This window comes from Erigeron canadensis, chromosome 4 (assembly GCF_010389155.1).
Source record: "Erigeron canadensis isolate Cc75 chromosome 4, C_canadensis_v1, whole genome shotgun sequence".
Classification (NCBI taxonomy): Eukaryota; Viridiplantae; Streptophyta; class Magnoliopsida; order Asterales; family Asteraceae; genus Erigeron; species Erigeron canadensis.
In genome coordinates, this window is record NC_057764.1 from 19,478,720 (window position 1) to 19,499,798 (window position 21,079).

At 33.9% G+C, this 21,079-nt stretch overlaps 2 protein-coding genes and 1 long non-coding RNA gene across 3 annotated transcripts; 2 read left to right on the plus strand and 1 right to left on the minus strand.

Moving 5' to 3' along the window:
- Positions 1–5,449: 5,449 nt before the first annotated feature.
- On the minus strand, positions 5,450–6,193 carry LOC122597102 (dof zinc finger protein DOF1.4-like). The gene has a single exon (XM_043769735.1). It carries the CDS (start codon positions 6,191–6,193, stop codon positions 5,450–5,452), a length of 744 nt encoding a protein of 247 aa, XP_043625670.1.
- Positions 6,194–13,278: 7,085 nt separating this feature from the next.
- On the plus strand, positions 13,279–14,987 carry LOC122594822. The gene is made up of 3 exons (XR_006323112.1): positions 13,279–13,523; positions 14,296–14,369; positions 14,933–14,987. It is a non-coding gene; the product is annotated as an uncharacterized LOC122594822 (long non-coding RNA).
- A 2,497-nt stretch (positions 14,988–17,484) lies between these two features.
- On the plus strand, positions 17,485–18,507 carry LOC122597103. Its single transcript, XM_043769736.1, has one exon. It carries the CDS (start codon positions 17,485–17,487, stop codon positions 18,505–18,507), a length of 1,023 nt encoding a protein of 340 aa, XP_043625671.1.
- Positions 18,508–21,079: the final 2,572 nt, after the last annotated feature.

Genomic DNA, 21,079 nt, shown 5'->3' on the forward strand with positions numbered 1-21,079 from the left:
GAACATCCCCAATGTGGTCCCTGTCATCTTAATCCACCCTTTCAACACCTCGGGGTCCGACGGCAATGTCATCCATGCTTGTCTCATTTGTGTGGACTGACCAAAAATGTTAAATGCTGCCAAAAACAAGGGGTCTATAGGATCTAACCCAACTAATTTCAAATTCTCATAACATTCTTCGGTTGATGGTCCTTCCATGCTTTTCACCATATGCTTAAGTGCATTGTGCATATCACTAGCCAAGTCATCTAAGGTAATGGAGGTTTTAGAGCTTTTAGACTTTTTCTTGGGCCTAACTTCATTATCATTAGAGGTATTAGAGGTTTTAGCTTTTTTCTTGGGCCTAACACTAGGCCCCTCATTATTGGTTGGAAGTTCATCACCATATTGAGCAGTTTGTTCATGAGAGTCTCCATCTTCATCATCATCTTCCAGATTATGATAGCTATCATCTTCTATTTGAAGTGTTTGGACATGTGAGGATGATGAAACCCCGGATGTTTGGGTTGATGTCCATTGATTACCACCATTAGCACTAAGCCCTTCAAACACGGCTATGAAAAGGTCAAGATGAGGCAATGGTCGTGTTCTCAATGACATTGCCCTTGGGTGACCCTGTGCCAAATTAATAGGGACTTCAATAAATATCTTTCTATTATCAATATATGACATGATATTGAAATTCTATAAAACACACACCTTCTTAAATTCTTCCCATTCTTGAGGCGTTAAGGTGAACATATTTGTTTGAGGGTTGTAGAGATTTCCAGTCTTGTTTCTCAAATAGCACCATCCTACATATTTTGATTTCATGGTATCAAAAGCATTTCTAATTTGCTTTTGAGTCAAATCCATGCCAAATTGTTCCTTAAGTTTCTTTCCTAGCCTACCCCAAGACTCTCTACATAAACTTTGTCCACGTTTACCTATTCTCTCCATTTCTTCAATACATGTTTCTAATACGCATTTGATAGCCTCGTCCGTCCACTGTTGTCGACCATCACAAGTTTCCATCTAAACTAAATAACAAACAGAAAATAAAACTGATGGGTTGTTGTTTGCAGAGTATTTTTAGTATCTTATTACTAGTTAACGAACAAGAACTTAAACAAAACAAGATATGAATGAACAAAAAATTAAACAAACAGAATATGCATTGAGATCGAAGAAAGCAAAAAAAAAGCCCTTTTGAGAGTGCACCAACAACAATCAGATAAGAAGAGAAAAAAAAAAGAAATATAAATGACAATAATCACTAAAAAATAAGTGTATTTATCAAAGAAAGAAAAAACAAACATAAAGAAAAACAATATATAATTATAGCAAAGAAAAGGGGAAAAAATATAGATAGAAGACATACCTAGGGTGAAGGGTGGCTGGCGAACAGTGGTGTGTGAAGGAGATGAGATGGAGGGAGTCTGGTTGATGGGAAAGAGAGGCTGTAATGTGTTTAGATTTTGTTTTGTTTTTAGGTTTTGTTTTGCAGATGATATAAGAAGGTGGAATAATGCTTTTTTTTTAAGGTTATAAAAGCACTTTTAAGATCTTATTTCTTTTAAAAAGCAAATCGTCTTCAGCCCCAACGTCTGCGCACCAGCAGACATAAGATGCTTTGCAGATGTATTAATCAAAAACAAACAAAACCTAAATAAACGTGGTAGATTTAAAGAAGTTAAAATGAATACCTCAACGGGATGCAAGAGGTAAAGTTTCTTGTTGTGTTAACGTATTTGAGTTTTGTCTTAGGATAAAATCCGACCTTGAAAATTTAATTGAGAAATAAGAGTTTGTGGATTTATAAATCTTCATATTCAACCCGTGTCAAACTTATACGTTAAAATGTTAAAATATATTTAAAAAAGAATTAAGATATTCAAATGTTGATACTGAATATTATGAAATGTTCATTTGAAAATTAAATTTTCTGTGAAAACTAGAAAACTGCCAAAACACATTGTGATCTGAATTTAACACAATGTGTTTTAATTGTGTTTTTATAAAACACAATGTGTTTTTATTATATAATCTAAAATACGTTGTGTTAAGTTTTAAATCACAATGTCTTTTTGATAACGATGTAAATCAGAAAATTGTTCAAACACACTGTGATATGAACTTAACACAATGTGTTTTCGAAAAACATATTAAAAACACATTGTGTTAAATTCAGAACACAATGTGTTTTGACAGTTTTCTAGTTTTCACGAAAAATTTAGTTTACAAATTATCAAAACCCACTGAATATTAGATTATATTAAGGTTAGATGGTGTAACAAAGTTTCTTTTATACAAACTCTTCTAGAGATGCAATATCTTAATATTGATTACACAATTAACTAAGTTCTCATTGATGTCTTACAAAAAATAATGTTGTTTTCGTTAGCCATGGTCCTTAAAAACAACAAAAGTAGTCATTAGTTCGTGGGTTTTCAATGATTTCGTATTAATAGAAATAATAAGTTTTACAATAAAAATAATCTAAAAATAAAACATTGATATAAATATGAACTCGTATTAATTCAAATGTTGCAACATTTCTAACTTTTAGTTATATTTTGTTATTAAATACACTTTATGCAATATAGTATTAACTATTTTTAAATTGGATTAAAATGTAAATTGGTGATGGAAAATCAAAAAGTGTAAATTGTATTTTAAAATTGGGTTAAAGTGTAAATAATGGTGATGAAAAAACCAAAAAAGTGTAAATTAGTTTAGACATGTGTTGATTTAATTATTTTTGAAAATTAGGGGTTGTGATTGATCAATTAAGGTTAAGCCAATTGTCTTTTAGTATATATTAAGATAAGATTAAGATTAAGATATATGAATATTGATTATTTTTGTTATTAACAATTGAAGCAGGGGTTACGCGAACGCATGCCCCCTCTGCCACAAATTATAATGTAGGCTTGACCACTTGGATATCTTTAGACCCTTGGATAAATTTTAACTTTTAATTAGAGTCATTGAATGTCATACCTTTTATAACTTTTTTAAATTTAATTTTAATTTAATAAATTCAAATTTGGTTATTAATTATGGAAAATAGTTTTCTACATTTTATAATTATAGAAAGGTTCAATATAATGATATAATTCCTAAACTTTATATTATTATTTTGTTGTTTTTTTTTTTTTATATCATCATTTTTCAACATCTTTTATCTATCTTTAGTTCTCGATAATTATTTGATTCTCATAATAACTCAATTATATATATATATATAAATACTTAAATTAACTTTAATAAATCACAAGTATATAATTTAGGAAATATTTCGTGTGTAATTTCTTTAACGACAAATATATGTTCAGCGGTCTCTTTGTATATTTAAGAGAAAACTCTGTCATTCCTAGAAAAATGTCTTTTTTTCAGCCGGTAAGCATTTTACTCACACATCAATTTTAACCCAATACGTTTAAGTTTCAAACACTCTTATGTATCAATCCATCTATGGGTAGAATAGCCTATCCAAATAGACATTATTATGTCTTTTTCAAAAGCTTTATCTATTTAAGAAATGATAAACCTCGATCATAAGCCTTTTCTATCCATTCGCCATGATCAGGGTGTTCTTGGATGCATCCTTCCACGACATTGATGGCACTAAGACGTCGTGGAGGTGTTCTTAGGAGGGGTTTTCTTGTTTATGATGAGGAGGACGAGAGTATGCATGTGTGGCCAAAGGTAAGAAAAAGGGGGTGTTCATGGTTTGTTGGGAACGCTTTGGGGTATATTTTTGGGAGAAAGAGAGTCGAAAATGTAAGGAATAGGTATGATTGGCAGGTGTTTTTGGGGTATTTTTGGAGAGAAAAAGGCAGTGTAATGCTAATGTTATTAATGTGATGCTGATATGACGTTGAAAAATTAATGAAAGAGTGTTTATGGATGTAACACTGATGTTACAATGAAGAATGATACTCGTAGCTTACAAACTCTCCATCTATTATTAGCTATATTTAAATAGAAGTTACAACTTTCCATAGTGAAAATTTAATATCCTATTCAATAATTCCAACACGGTAATGGTAACGGAAGCGATACCTAATTCGGCAACAACTAGGTTTGAGGAGGTATGATGTAAAGAGCCTTAGCCTTACACGAAGATAGAGATGTTGCATCCAGAAGGACCTCCGACGTAAGGGTTTACCCTTGAAAAAATATTCTTGATAGTAGGTAAAACCTAAAACCGAAAGAAAAGACACCGAGTAGATCGCTGGAGAGATAAAGAAGAAAACATTTTCTCTCTCTAGATTATAGAAAAACCAACGGTTGTATCAATCCAAATCCTCTATGCCTACTTTCCTCCTGTCATGTTAAATCAATCCAGCCCAGACGTAACTTAACATCTCTTATTTTTATTACATTTAATTCTAACAATATACAATAATTGATATATATATATATAGATATATATTTGGATACATTCCAATTTGACACAAGCAAGAACAGGGAGAGCCCATATATGAGAATCTTGCATCAACTCAAACAATTGATCATAGACTCTTATGTCTATATCACGTTCATGTCCCTTATCACCATCTATAGTGAACTCAATTCTAGGTGCCTTTAGTTATGTATTAGTTTAGTTTGTGAAAGTCAACCATCATAATCATAAAAATAGAAAATTTTGTTAGTGACAATTTTAAGGGTCATTTCTAAAAAATTACTATAATACATGCTTAAACAAATATGCTAGTTTATATCTACAACAACAAATATAATTAATTTACATACACTGTTAGAAAATTGGTCAAATTCACTGCTAATTTGTCGCTAACAATATAATGAGAAAGTTGGCATAATCAAATGGAGAAATTAAAAGAGTAAATGGCTGGATTACAATTATCATGTGATACAAAATTTAGGTTGACTATCAAGTTGATATACCCTTAAAACAATCAAATTAGTAATTGTTGAAAGTAAAAAATATAATCAAATTATAATTGAGCTTTATGGCATTTTCAGGGGCGGCCTTGAAAAGGGATATCAGCCTACTGTTTCGTACCTATTTTTCAGGTATGACAGAAAGAAAAATATTTTCAAAATTACTCGTTATTTGTAGAAAATGAATTTATATTTGAATTCATTAAGGGCTATGAAGCATTTTACTCGACTTGTCTTGAGCACTTTAATCATTAGGATGGCATGGGATATATTATTGATCTTGATTTGTCTCTTATAAGAGACTAGCTAATTCATAATGATCTCCATATTCAATGGAGGCATTGAGCTAGATTTTACATAATGACTATTAAACTGAATTAATTACATTTCATCAATTACATTTAATACAGTAGAATTTAAGAGTAATCCTTTTTAGCAAAAATATAACAAAAAATAAAATAGAAGAATAAAGAGCTAGTAGGAAATCAAACTCAATGAGCAATAAAACAAGATCATCAAGATAGATTACATAACTTTTTTACTGCAATATCACCACAAACTAAGTTTTGAATGCTGGATCCTCCCATGGTTTATTCATATCTTCAAGAGCCATTATGTCAAGATCATTCCATGTAAGATTGCTTAGCTCATAAAAGTTGTTTGTGGGTTCAAAACTAGGCATGATCATGCTTGTCTCAACGGTCGAATCCTCAACATTTCCAAGCATTTCGCTAAAAGATCTTGGAATAGTTAAACTAGATTTTGTCTCAAAAGAGCTCGAAAGTATTGATAATCCTAATTTTGGAAGATCTTCATGATCCAAATCTTGCATTGTACAACCTACAAAGCTTTCATTGAAATTCCAAGAAACCAAACCTTTTAGCTCTTCAATATTTGTGTATGATTCCTCTTCATCTCTACTTCTTTCATTGCCCATTGGTTCAAAGAGCAAGTCGTTAGAAGCATCATATGTTTCTTTGGAATCAATTAACCCTTGGAGATGACTAGCATGATCTATAGAAAGGGTGTTTGTCATTGTGTTGGTGATTATAGGCCTTCTAAGCCGCTTATTTGTCCTTCCACCACCTATGGGAATATTGCGAATACTTCCACCTTTTGTCCAATGCCTTTTACAAGCTTTGCAAAAGTATCTAGGTTGTGTTTTGTTGTAATTGTTGTAGTAACAGAACTTTGTGTTTGTTGATTCACATCGTGGACACTTTAACGGGTCGGATTGTTGAGTTCGATCTTTCCTTCTTGAAAATTGACGCTTGGGGGACTCCGAACCATCTGAATCGGACATAGTTAATGCAACCCAATTGAGTACACAATGGCTAAGGTAAGCTTGATTTCTTTTGGTCAAGTAGTGAGACAAAGTACTTAAATAGATAGATGGTGATCGAAGATTTAAGGAAGATGAAAGAGAGAATACAAATGAATTCTTTAAGAATGTGCCAAGACTTGAACTCCCTATGTATTATATATAAGAATCAACTATAAAGTTTATTTTGACAAACATGAGTAATATGAACATATAGTGTTTTCAAGTTTATCTTTTGTGAGACTTAAACTTACAACTTTATAGTTGAGTTCACCATATATAGATCACTAGGACCAAGTTCTTTGGATAGAATGAGTTAATACATGATATTGCCCGTAACACATTTCAATGTATCGTAACCAAAAATAACATTCAAGGCCAATGGTTTATGTTTCGTATGGTGACGCGCGCGCTAAGGTTTTATCTATGAGACAAAGGCTCGATTCTCAATGGTTAATTTTTGTATGGTTTTTCTTGCACTTAGAATAACAGTCTGAGTTTCGTATGCTGAGTTGGGTCAACTAACGAAAGCCTTTCGCTAAGGATTACCCCAGATAATATTACGAGTTTTAGCATTTGTGGGTTGTTAAAAAGAACATATTTAATTAAATTTGATTGCCAATATATATGGTGTTAGCCCACTTGGTAAAGGCTCTTCCCTCTAAGAGTAGAGACCAAGGTTCAAATTTTTAAATGGTGCAACTAATCTAGTATTATTGGGATAGTATATAAGATATTTGTAATCTGATGTTAAAAAAAGGATGCTAAACTAACTCCTAAAGCTCAGTTTGCATTAAATATCGGTATCAGTTTTATTTAGTATTGGTGCCTCATTGATAGAGTCTTTTATTTTGAAAAAAATCCATCAAGTTTCGAATCCTATCTCCTACATTTGTAAGAGTGGATTATTAGGGGGGTGTTTCGAGAGTCCTAAGTTTCATCTCAAGCATGCGTGGTTCAAGCTCCGCCAACTGCCTAATTGGATGTCATTGTGGTGTCTTAAATGTTAACTACTAACTACTAACAACTAACTCGCTGTTCAGAAAAAAAAGTTGTAAAAGTCAAAAACCCTTAATATCATATCATATAATATCTACCATTTAGATAGAAAATAGAAACAGTTTCTTTCTTTATTGTTGACGTGACACTAACAAATTAAATTTATTCAGTGTGATGATATAATTAACAAATAAAATCTAGATAAAATAATAGATGAGGATAAAGATAATGAGATTATGCTATTCTTCTATATTAAAGTTCAATGTTTTTTTATTCCCACAAAAGGACGTATGAGTAAAAGATGATACTCAAAATTGGTAAAGAGGAAAACGAAGAACAAAAATAACGAAGACTAGTCATATGCACATTGGGAAAATTGAGACCATTGGTAGTGCTTTGTGTGTCATTTGGTCTCTCTTAGGTATACCCTAAAAATTGTCATACCTATACAGCTATGCTACCTATATAATTACATTATAATGATAATAATGTTGTTGGGGTTGTCTATATACATAGTTGATACTAATCATATATTCATATTTTCTTCATAATTTTATGTTGTCTTAATCCTTATATTTTCAAAATATATATAATCCTTATACGTTGTAGTTTTGGTAGCAATGGCGAAAATAACTTTAAGTCGTTAATATCAAATTTTGATTTCCCTATATTTCTCGAGGTCTATAATCGCAAAAAAGACAATTTTCTTTTATTTCGATTGCCAACCATCCTACTCTACATATAGGTTGTCTTTCATTCAAACATCTCTTTCCATTTAACTACCATTAAGATGACTCGATGATGTGACAAAACAATATGTTTTAATATTTTTTTTGGGTTCGAACATTTTATAAGTAACATTTTGGCTGCCCATGAAAAGAAATTAAAAAGTTAAATCTAAAATAAAAGAACCGTCATTGTTGTCTTTCACGAGTTTTAACTCTCAATACATCGACGATGTATAGAAAAAATTAAGATGTAGATATACTCTACCTCTACTTAGTTACAAAGGCTACTTTCAGTATCTACATACTTAAATGGCAAAAAACAAAAAACAAAACAAAAAAAAAATCCAGTTTTTTGAATGAAATAAGGATTAAATTTCTTACAGAGACAAATGTTTATTTCTTTAAATAACTTGAACAATAAAATCTGCTTAGTTTTGAGTTTTTGGGTATGCAAAATTATAGTTCATTTAACACTTATTCGCTCACATATAACTTCTTTGGATCATTTGTAATTCTTCATCTTGAAATTTTCTAGAAGTATTAGAACGTGAGCATTATCTTCTCACCATATATTTGTTTCTCTTTTACATAAATTTATCACCCACCATTTAGATTCTACATTAATTTACTAAAAAATACAATACATTTTTATTGAAAATAACACATTCTATTAATAATTAAAATAAATAATACGAGTACAACGTTAATTAAGGAAAAGACATACTAATGAAAAAGACATATATAAAGAAGATTAGTGTAAATATAGTATTCTAGGGTAAATCTTTTTTTATTAAAAAAAAAAAAAATAGTGATCAAAGAGTCATACCCAGTCTATTTCAGTTCATGTGTTCGATACTTTGATGTCTAAACTGAGTGTCATTATTCGGTACTATATATTAAAAAAAAATTAATCTTATTATCTCTATTAAATATGAATCTAACGCTAATAACTTTCTTTTTAAGCAATTAAACCATCACCAAAATGGTGATGGTCGAAGGTGGTCACTAAACCACCAAAATAGTTTCACCTAGGCCTGGTTGGTGGATCCGATCTTTACCACCTAGTTGTTATGAATGATCTTATAACAGCATCCATAATGATAAAAAGTTTTTCAAAGCTTTTTTATATGCCACTTCATTAATCCATTAACTTCAACCTATAAAAAATCTATATTCTCCAATGGAAATCTTTTTCTAAAGCTTTTTTTTTCTCTTGATTTAGAAAAAGCTTTTGTTTAAAAGCTTGAAATTTCTCAACCTATTCATAAAAAAAGTCATCTAACCCAATGGTATTAAGTTTTTCTAAAGACTTTTTTTATAAAAAAAACTTTTTATTAATCTCCCATTGGAGATGCTCTAAGTAACATTGATATAACGTCCGACAAAATATTAATAATGATATTAAGAAAGTAGGAAATGATGATACGGAAATGAAAGAAAATAGAGAATGGTCGGTTTGTCTTTTTTCGAATTAAAATTTAAATGTACCATTGAACTTTAATTCTTCAAATAGGATAGGGCTCTGTATATTGGACCTTATATGATGTAGACTATCCATATAATTTTAGTGACACTTTGAATAAATATTATGTTAGTTTGACATATATGATTTAGTAAAAAACAGCATAATATTTGTTTATAACGACTAAATATATCTATATCTATATTATCTTATAAAAGAGGAGTTTTTTTTTTAAAAAGAAAAACTGATTTGAACAGACAAAAATACTCATTTTTTTATTCACTAATTTAAACATCTCTATCTAATATATCTATAATACTCTTAAATCTCAACTACTCATTTTTTTGTCTCTCCTCAAATCTCAACCACTCATTTTTTTTTCTCTCCATAAGTATTTTATTCCTCTAATTCATTCAAAATCATTTATCTCAAAAACCGTATATCGATAAGTTATAAAAGTTGTATGGATGTTATTAAAATTTCATGCTCTTTTATTAGATATGTCATTCGATATACTTTCGACGAATTTTTAAATCCGAATGCGGAGCCCGTACGGCTAAGGCATATGGCTATCACATTTTATGACTTATCACTTCCTAGGATTTATTACTTCCACCATCTCACCGTCGCAACGCGCGGATACAAAAAGGAGTCATCTAGCAAATTACTAGATGCCCCATGAAACATTACAATTATATTATCTAGAATCAAAACAAAAAACCACATTATTCTAGACACTTTTTTGTGATTTGAATTGCTTAATTTAAAATTAAAATAAAAATAAAAAAACAGTTTAATTTAGCTAATTAATTTGTTAGCGAACATAAATTTGAGGAGTTTCGTATATAAAATCAACAACTTAAATCGACTAGATGGCTTTTACAGTTTACTCAAAAAATTTGGTTGTATTCCGTGGATGGCCGGGTATTCATCATTGGCTAAACAATCATTTGATCACGCTATATACATATGACTTGAGGTGTGTATTCGTGATCTGTGATAGATAAATGTGTGAATGTATTTATGTATTGTGTGAATGTATGTTAATAGAGAAAACAAACTATGAAAAAATAATATTTTTTCAGAAAAAAAAAAACATAAATCGAAAGTAACAATAGACGGTACATATGGCCAGTCTTATCTGTAGGTGAATAGCAGAAATGATATGTTATCACCTCATATGTATTACTAGGAGGAGGGCGGTTCCTCTAGTAAAACATCATAGTGTATTAGATAGAGATTTCTTATTTTCTTAATCGTAAAATTAGTTTGCCCGTTGACGCTCGTGTTTTGCTCTTTTAAGGCCTCAGCCAACCGTCGAACTAGTTCGTGCTCGTCCTCACTGCTACATCAGTTTTTCTCTCTCCTAAAACACTTCTTCCTCACTCACTACCAACTCCACCTCTTTCTCACCTCTTCCTCACTCTTTCTCAAATAAAATACAAAACAAAATAAAAAAAAAAAAAGGAGCTGACCCCACTCTTTTCCTTTTCCCCTCCGTCGTCCAAGTTCGTCCCATCGAAGGGGAACTCACGAACTAACTCACGAACTAGCTCACGAACAACCCCCTACCAATGGAGTCCTCATCAATAAAGCTGAGGAAGAGGCCACGAAGGGGGCGTTGGCAAAGGCCTAACAGACGTCATAGGCAGCACGTTGTCGTTTTGTGAAATTGATTTTCTTTGACGATTAACTGATACGGAAGAACTGATTAAAGGGATGTGGGTCCCCAATCAATCCAAGCTGTTAGTTTACTTTTTATTTTATTTTTTGAATTTGATAATAATTATAAGAGGGAAGGAAATATGTGGCTATCTTGTACCTAAGCTTGGGTATAGAATCCCTCACATGTCAATTTTTTAAACCATAAATATCATGAGGGCCATGTGATTTATTTATTTTGCAACAAATATTAAAAAATTAATATGTGAGGGGATCTATACCCAAGCTTAGATACATGATAGCCATATATTCACTTTTCCCTACTTATAAAGTGGTATTATTGGTAGTAATAGTGTGTCAGTTGAAATCAATTTTAAAAATGTGCCGATGAGAAATGATTTATGACATGATTTGAAGCCGTCTTATTATCGTCGTTTCACCATGCAAGCTCTACGAATACTAAAATGTGGACTTATTGGTGTGACAAACTGTATAATGTGTATTACCAAAAGACCAGTCTTTTGGGGTCTATAACTCAGAAAAAGAGACCAAATTTTTGATAAATTCAGTCGTTGCGTGCAACTCTAATGAAGTAATACAGCAAGGATAAAGATCTCATACGTCGAGTCCAGCAATCTGTGTTTAATGATCACAATTGTTGGCATTGATAGAGATTGTTAAAATACCAACCATAGACATGTATTTTCCAATGTGTCACACTTGAGCCTATATTTTGCAATCCAAAGCAAAAATAATTAACTTGTACATGGAAGGAAGTTTTATAACTTGAAATCCTTTTCCTTTGACTTGTAGTCTTCCATATGCATCTTTTGCTTCCTCTTCTTTTAATTCTGAAACATATTAATCCACAAGACAAATGAGTTTTTAATCAGTATTTAAGTTAAAATTTATACTATTTGGAGGAGGGTTGAAACTGAAATTAGTAATGCTGTCAAACACACATCTGCAACCATGTCGCTGAAGTCCTCCCGTTGACTACGGAGTTTCTCTTCCTCACGGGCCTCCCCGTATCTAAAAAATAAGCAAGAGAGATATATAACTAAACAACAACGTTTAGGTTTTAAGGTGATTGGGGATGGCAAGGGTGTAACACTCACTTGGCAGGCAAGACATTTTCATGAGTTCCAAGTTCCAACTCATTCCGGCTGTAATGAAACGTCCACTATATCTGTTTTTTGACCTCTAAGCAAGTCAACTTGTTGAGCAAAAAGAAAATGAGTTCATTTTGCTCCAGCATTTTCAGACTAGAGGTGGCAACCTCGGCCCATTTACTTATGAATTGGTATATTCAGCTTATGTTTTCCAGGGAACCAGACCAAATGGGTGGAGCGGGCCAAAAAAAACCTCTGAAGTATAACTTTAACATTGAAAAATTACTTTAACTTTGTTATCAAATTTAACAGACTAATTATTTAGGGAAAACATAAACTAGAAACTTGGATAAAAAAGCTTTGTTCATCAACCAAACATTGATCAACCCGTACAAAAATTACTACTTATGGGTTTTGACTTTTGACCATCCCCCAAACTGCCTGACTCACCTGTTACGCCACCTCTAACTTTGACTACCATGTGGGGTGTACAAACCCAGACTTCATGATTCAATGGTGCTTCACACTGAAACTCATGGGGTCTAAACATTCCATATCAAAATTCATGTTATATTTAACAAGGTCAAAATCCGGACATATACTCAATTATGATCTTCTATTGAAGTATTAATTAGTACCAAGACATGGAACAGTGTGACAACTCGTAATTTATTAACATCGGGTTAGTCTTAATCTCGTTTAAGCTTAGTCATTATCGTAATCTCGTCTAATTTAGACGGTCTTTGACGTGGAAATTATTAGACATTTGGACTTTTGACTTAGTTCAATTAGAAGTATCCTGAAGACGTAGACTATTAGCTATCTAGATGTATGCCGAGTCTTAAAAATAATTTTAAATAAATATATAAAAGTTATGTCTTGTACAAAATAATTAGACTGTCTAGACTTAATATTATAAAGTTTACCTTGACGAAACTTTATTGACTTGTCTTAATTTAAATAACACGAGGGAAAATACTTTTACTTTAAATTATAACCTTTTAGTCATACGGTATTTAATTGTAAGCATTTTACCAAATTAAGGTATTAAAATATCAAATATGGCCACATGGGCCGATTCCCTTTATTTGTGGTTAGAAATGAACCAACCAAACAGCCCCTCCTCCCTTCTTCTTCCTTTTGGTCGATCACCACACACACACAACACATACACAATTCCAAATTTCTCTCAAATATATCTATTTTATCTCCATCAAAAACCTGATTTATATTGAAATCAAAAGGGGAATTTAAGGGAAGGAATTATTTAGTGGATAATCAAGGAATCATCATCAACATCATTATCATCTTCATCTTTTTCATTTATTTCTCAAGAACTTCAACTTTTGGTAAGTTACCCTTTTTCTACTAAACTTTGATTTGAATTTATTCAATCTTAGTATTGTATCAGTTCTTGGTAATTAGAAATTATAGTCTTTGAATATGAGATGGGTTTTGGTTTTTTTTGTTGGATAAATAAAATTGATTAGAATTAGGTTTTGGAAATCAAAAGTATTGGATTTGTGAAATGGTTAGCAATATGGGTTGTTCCCAGGTCTATTGAACATGTTTATACTTGTTATAATGAAAGGAATTGAGTTAAAAACGATTTGGTTACAGCAAATGGTCAAACACTGCACTCAAAACCCATTTTCTTGTTTTTTGTAATCTGCGGACGATGTTGATGAACTGACGGATGATCCGTGTTCATCACATCATCCGGCAGATCATCCGGCAGATCGTCCGCCAATCCCCTGTCCTCCCTTAGCGTTTTCGTTCGGTTATCGGTCGACTTCTAATGATCCAACACTTATTTACTAGTCTTATATCCTCATAAAAAGAGTATCAAACTTGTTAAAACACACATTTAAACACTTTGATTTTCCATCCAAATTTAGGGACAAAAGATGAACTTGAGTTATGATATAGACTAACTAGTAAGGTGTATATTATGGACACTTGGCAATGACAATGTCAATGACGTTAGTAACTTGAGTCAAATATATATTGAACATTAAATCACACTTGGTCGTGGCATTCTAAGATCGATAGCTAAGTGGTTGTACGTAGGATACTTGTCATCATGAGATTTGATCCTCACCATTGGTACTCATATCCTAGGTTTTGGATAGACGTGGAGACTAGACTGCTCATTTTCTCGGACTACTCATACTTCTAGCTCTTTGACCGCTAAGGTGAGTTTATGGCGCCCTTTTTCCTTTTTACTTTGGGCCTGAAAATCATGTACTGTTGTATACACGACTACTTTATAAATGATTTGTCTTTGTCTATGTCATGTGATTTGGCTACTTGAATTATTTGCCTTATGTTTGTCAGGTTGACGACTGTCTGAAAATGTGTATACATGTCTTATGAAATTTTGTTCTATGTGACTTAGACTTGCCATGTTTTCGGCTGACTAAATGTTTATGTGTTTGACAGACTAAAATGTTCCCCTTAGGTAGTTATTACCATTATGAGATCCTAATGGTTGTCTTGTCAGATTTTGTTCCTGACTGTCATGGTTGTGGTCCGCACCCCACTTTAGACGGGAAATCCTGTGCGAGGCATATTAGTCATATTGTCGGACTTAGGTCTGGACTGTCATTATATATTGTCGGATTTTGCTCCCGGCTGTCTTGTCTTAAATAACTACATGTCATTGTGTACTCTCAATGACGACTAAACTTTGGTCAAACACACTGTAAACTCACCAACTATTTCGATAGTTGATCCTCTCAAATTTCATGCTTTTCAGGTAACCAACAGTAAGTCTTGGATCATCTTGACATGATAGGGCCATTCTTTTGACTTGACGTATAATTAACGTCAGACATTGGAGGACTATTATGTTCTAAGTTCTAATTGTACTAGACGGTCCAAATATTTATCTTGTATTAAGTGGGCCCTGGATGACTTGTATCCATATTCTGGGGTCCACATTTGAACGATTGTACTTGTATTAGACTTGTAATTGGTATTAAATGGATGTAATTTCTATTAGCCTTTGGTTAGTACGCAATTAGTTTGTTAACCCTGTATTTCCGCTACAACGGGGTGTGACAAAAAATTGGTATCAAGAGCCAAGGTTATAGTTAATACAGAGTTTTTCCGGAGGAAAAACTCAATCTATAGCCATTGTCGTTTCAAAAGGAAATCTAAGTCTATTAAGGTTTAGGATACTTATTTCAAGAGTTATATTATTTGTCTATAATTAGACCTAACCTGATCAACTACGTCCCGATTATGTAAAATAATATAAGGCTCGAAATAAATATCCTAGATTTTGTATATACGTGATAATTTGGACTATATTAATAACATACTGTAGATGTGGTGGGAAGGCTGCGGGTGACCCTATATATAAACATTGAAGGTATGTTAGAAATAGAAACCCAAATCGTATGTGTATACATTTAGACGAAGATTTCTTTAAAAACTCATGTATTGCGTACTGTTTCAGTCATTTGACTCGTATTGTCTCATCCATTAGACTTATACGGATATGTTGTCTACCTTTCAGACTTATCATGTCGGACGGAGCTAGCTCTTATGCTGTTGTTCCTGGTACTCCTTGAGTTCCTGTGGTAGCTAACTCTATTCCCCGTGTTCCTCACTCTTCTGAAGAGGAACCATTTGAGGCTTCGGGCACTGAGTCTCGCCCCGTCAATCTGGTATCATCATCCAGTGAATCTGGAAATGAGCATGTGTCTATCCATATTCAACCACCTCTGTCACCGGTAGCTCCATATCAAAGGAGAACTACCGAGGGAGCTCGTCTGCCTTATGCTCCTCGAGATCCTAATGCTCCTGGTCCTTCTGCACCAGTCCAGGACAACCTTGGGTTTGGTCCTTCATTCTTTCTGGGCGATCCGTATGCTGCGGGTCCCTCCAGAGTGCCTGTTTACAACCCCAATCTTGTTATGCCCGTTGTAACTGAAGCTGATAGGTCGGAATATGCTCTCCCACAAATGTCAAGGATGAACAACTCTCTCATCCGTACTAGAGAGGCTATTGTGAATCAAGCTCAAGGATTGACTGGAGCTTATTAGCATGCTTCTGATGCTATGACTGTTGCTAGGGAGGGGAAGGAGAGTGATTCTGATGCTATGACTGTTGCTAGGGAGGGGAAGGAGACTATCTGGACTGTGATATGGATACTATCAGTTTTGGTGGTTTTGGTCATGGCTTTGCTGGTCGTCGTTCTTATCAAGATGTAATCTATAGTAGTTATATATTGTAAGCCTAGAACAGATAACAACTCATATTTTGTACCTAAGTTGCAGTCTATCATTGTAGATGTAGTTCCCACATGTCTTTTGAAACATACTGGTCCGTCTATGTAAATTATCATTGTGGATGTAGTTCCCACATGTCTTTTGAGTCGTGCTGGTCCGACTATGTAAATTATCATTGTGGATGTAGTTCCCACATGTCTTTGAACCGTATCAATCTGACTATGTAAATTTTGGGCATCAATGAAATATGATCATCTTTTGACTTATATACTTGTTCAAACTACGTCACTTGTTCATTTTAACTCTAGAATTATGATGTTTCATATTTCTTGTCTTGTTTAGTACATGAGTTCATACAAGTCAACAGATTTTGACTTGTATTTGTACTATCATCTATATTTCAAAGCAACTTTCTATATAACTTCTCATGGAAATCTCTGAATGACATTTTTGTTCATGTCATAGACTTATGGCTCCTAAGAAGAGAAACAAGACCCAGAAAAAGACTCCAGCTAAGAAGACTGCTCCAAAGAGAGTTACTCGATCAACTCCTAGACCTAATGATACTCAATAGGAAGAACCTGTGATCCAACAAGGACCAGAAACTGCTGCTGCAAATGTGAACACCGGTCTTGGATCTACCCCACCTGCTGGCGGGGAAAATAATATGGCGGCATTTGTGACACAACAACTATTGGCCGCCATGCCTACTCTAGTCGCTCAGATCACAGTGAGTATGAACGCCAATAATAATCATCATGCTGACAATAGTAACAATGTGGAACCTACTGCTGAACAACTTATTCCTCGAGTTCATCTGCACGGGAGTGACTTTAAGACCTTCACTTATTGCAAGCCAAAGGAGTTCCATGGCACCGAAGGTCCTGTCGGCCTAATCAATTGGCTAGAGAGCATAGAGGCGGTGCTTCATATTAGCCGTTGTGCCGAAGAGCACAAAGTGGAATATGCTGCCTCTCAATTTCAAAAGCACGCTTTGTCATAGTGGAACGAGCAGATAAGGACTCGTGGTCGAGAGCCGGCTAATAGCATACCTTGGTTGAACTTTAAAAGGATGTTGATGGAAAAGTACTGTCCTCGAGAAGAAGTACAGAAAATGGAAGGTGAATTCTGGAATCATAGTATGGTCGGATTAGACAACGAGAAATATACAACTCGTTTTCATGAATTGGCAAGGCTAGTTCCTCGTATGGTAGATACGGAGGAGAAATTGATTGAAAGATACTGTTATGGCTTGTCACCTGATGTCCGAAGGTTGGTAGCGGCTTTTAATCCTTTGACTCTTCAAGCGGCAGTTAGTGCCACCAACCGGATGGTGATAGACTTGAAAAGAACCACTGGTTCTTCTGTTGGAACTGATGTGAACAAGAAAAGGAATGATTATGCCTCTGGTAGTGGTTTTTGCAATGGTAGAAATGGCAAGAGGTTTAGGACTGCTAGAAACTTTGCTGTGGTTGCTCAGGATGTCAAGAGGTACACCGGCTTAGACCCAAAGTGTAATAGGTGTGGCCTCCATCACAAGGGAAACTGTCCTACTTGTCACCATTGTAAAAATACGGAACATCTGGCAAAGTTCTGTAAGGACAAGACACCCGGTCAATGCTACGAATGTGGGAGCGAAACCCATATGCGACCCGCGTGTCCACGACTCAATCAAGCCCTGAACAACAATGCTATAGTTCCAATCAGGAACAATGCAGGGAACAATCAAGCTGGGAATCAGGGAAGGAATCAAGGAGGAGAAGGAAGAGGACGAGTGTTTGCTTTGGATGCTGCTGATGCACGACGTGATCCCAACGTTGCGATAGGTACATTCATACTCAATAATCATTATGTCTTTGTGTTATTCGACTCTGGTGCTGATAAAAGTTTTATATCCTTAGAATTTAAGTCTCGAATTAATGTAGTAGCTATCCCCATGAAAGAAACGTATATTGTCGAATATGCAAACGGTCAAAAGTATGTTGCTAGAGATCATTTGGTAGATTGTAGTTTAACATTGTCTAGTAAAACCTTTAAGATAGATCTGATTCCCATAGAACTAGGAAGTTTTGATGTGATAGTTGGTATGGACTGACTGTCTAGAGTTCGCGCTGATATTGGGTGTTACGAGAAAGTTGTGAGAATACCTCTGCCAAATGACGAAACATTGATAGTGCAAGGAGACAAGTCAGGGAAGGAATTGATTTTGGTGTCGGCGATAAAATACACACACACAGACACCAGAAACCAAGTTTCAAACATACAAGTACCTCGTAGTTGTGTGGTTCTTCTTGTTATCTAAAAACATCCCCATAAACCGGCCGCCCAAACTTCATAGAATAAGTAATATGATGCGTGAGAGAAACATATAGTGTTATAAGATGGAAGATAGATAAGACCTAGAGGTGTCAATTTAGATGAGGCCAGGTAAATTTAATCTTCATATTTTTAACGGGTCAAAGAGGATATGATTAGCTATAACCAAAGGCTAGAATAGGAGCATTCAAATTAGCATGTATCAAAACACAGCAATGGCAGCACTCATTTTCAATTAATAAGCCATGTGAGCAGAGGCACCTTCTGGCATTCCTAGTGCCTCTTTTCAAAATTCATGTGTTAAGGTACGTACCTAGCTACATGTCTCCAAAGTCCAAAGATTTTACAAAAGTCGAAAGAAAAGGACTGTTTACGTACCTCAAAAGTCGAAAGATCACCATATGACGTCCGTTTTGGTTTATGACTCTGGTATTTAAAAAATGCATCATATATCAAGATTAGATATAAGTGAAACTGAAAAGGGGGTACCAATGACCATATATATAGTTTCTAAATGTACATAGGAGTAGATAATGATACTCCATAATACCATGTATTATGAGAGAATTAAGCAATCAGGCTTGATAATCAATATCCATCTATGGTGAATAGATCCAGAGCGGGCTAAAAGCCACCTCAGACGTTACAAGTACAACGAAACTTGGACATTTAACCAACAACTGTCCTAAGTGGGAGAACCGGAACCGAGGAAGCTAACTTGATCTATGACTCTCCGAGGAGGATGTTAAACCAACGACTGTCACTCCTAAGGAGAGTGTTTAAATTTTAAATTAAATTTTATTAGTCAAGGTTCGTCTCTTTAATGGTCAAAAATCAGTATTTTTTGTATTACAAGGTTAGATGCGTCAAAACTGAAACTTACTAATATGTAGGTGATACAGACTAGCCCATTAATCATGGCCCATTGGTAGACCCAAGATCTGGACGAGTAGCAAGGCCCGAGAGAAAGCTGGTTAAACCCAAACGGCTATTAGATTAGGTCCATCTGCACGTTTACATTTACTGTATTATCGTCCTTTAACTTAGCAAGTAGTAGGCATGTTTCTTTTGATCCCACGATCTCCTGCATTTAGGTAATCCGTTTCCATTATGCTGTCAGTTTCATTTCTGCATTTTGTATATTTAAGTACTTGTTTTGGAATGAGAATTTTTACAAAATTGCCTCAAAAATCTCTCTTTCTCTATGTTATTTCTTGGAGCCTAACCCCCCTCTAAAGGTTGCTATCAATAGGCTTGTGATTGTGTTATGAATTGGTACTAGATTTAGACCCCGTGTAAAACGCGGGTCTGTTGAATTAATTTGTTTTAAGTATTTTCGATAAGGAGAAAGAATTAAAATGCGAAATCAGTTTGCTAAACTTATATTAATTAAATAGACAAGTAATTAAATGACAATAAGTAAAGAACAAAAGTAAAGGTTAAAAAACACAATCTATACAAGTCTAATCATATGTATCATTAATTAAACACGGTCGATATTATAACTTGACTTACAAGCATGTAAATGAAATTAGTCTAACTAGAAACTTAAACAATCAATTACAATCAAATATCAAACTTTCTAACTGATACACACTTGTGGTGGACAAACACCCAATTGTGAGAGGATATGTTGCCTTATATAGTAGAAGAGATAGGGCAACACATCTGTGACTTGATGGCGATAGGTTGGTGGTTGTCGAATACTCATTGGCTAGAGATAGTTGCAACAGACGTGCTTGTCTTCTATACTATATCGGGTATGAAAGAGAAACCAACTATTTCTTTTTTCTAAATTGTTTTCATTCCATAGAAGGATAAAAACAGTTGTAACCACTGTATCTTATTTTGTCTTTTTCTCTTTTGAATTCTCCCGCCTTTGACATACAATTTGAATAAGAATAAAGATGTGACAAAGAGTTATTAGATTCTCGCTGATGAATCCACGTAAACAACCAAGTGTTATCAATGAATCTCTCACTCAGCAATATTAAATTCGGAGATCCACAGGCATTGAAATGATAATGAGCCGCATTAACTAAAGGTCTTAGCAAATGTCCCACATATAAACTTCAATACGCCATATTGTGATATGGAAGTTGAATGCCGGCACATATATAAAAGCATCAACCACTTTCTCCTTTTTTCTATTATAGGTTTCTATCTATCTAAAATATTCTTTCTTATTCAACTGAACTATCACCTAACAACCAAAAGTAAACTTAATAAAATAATGTACAAAATTCATCCGTTAAATCCTTAATTAACTAAATTATACTCTAAATCAATTACATTTACATCAAAAACTTATACTACTCGCCGCCTCCACCATCACTTGCTGCCGCCACCAC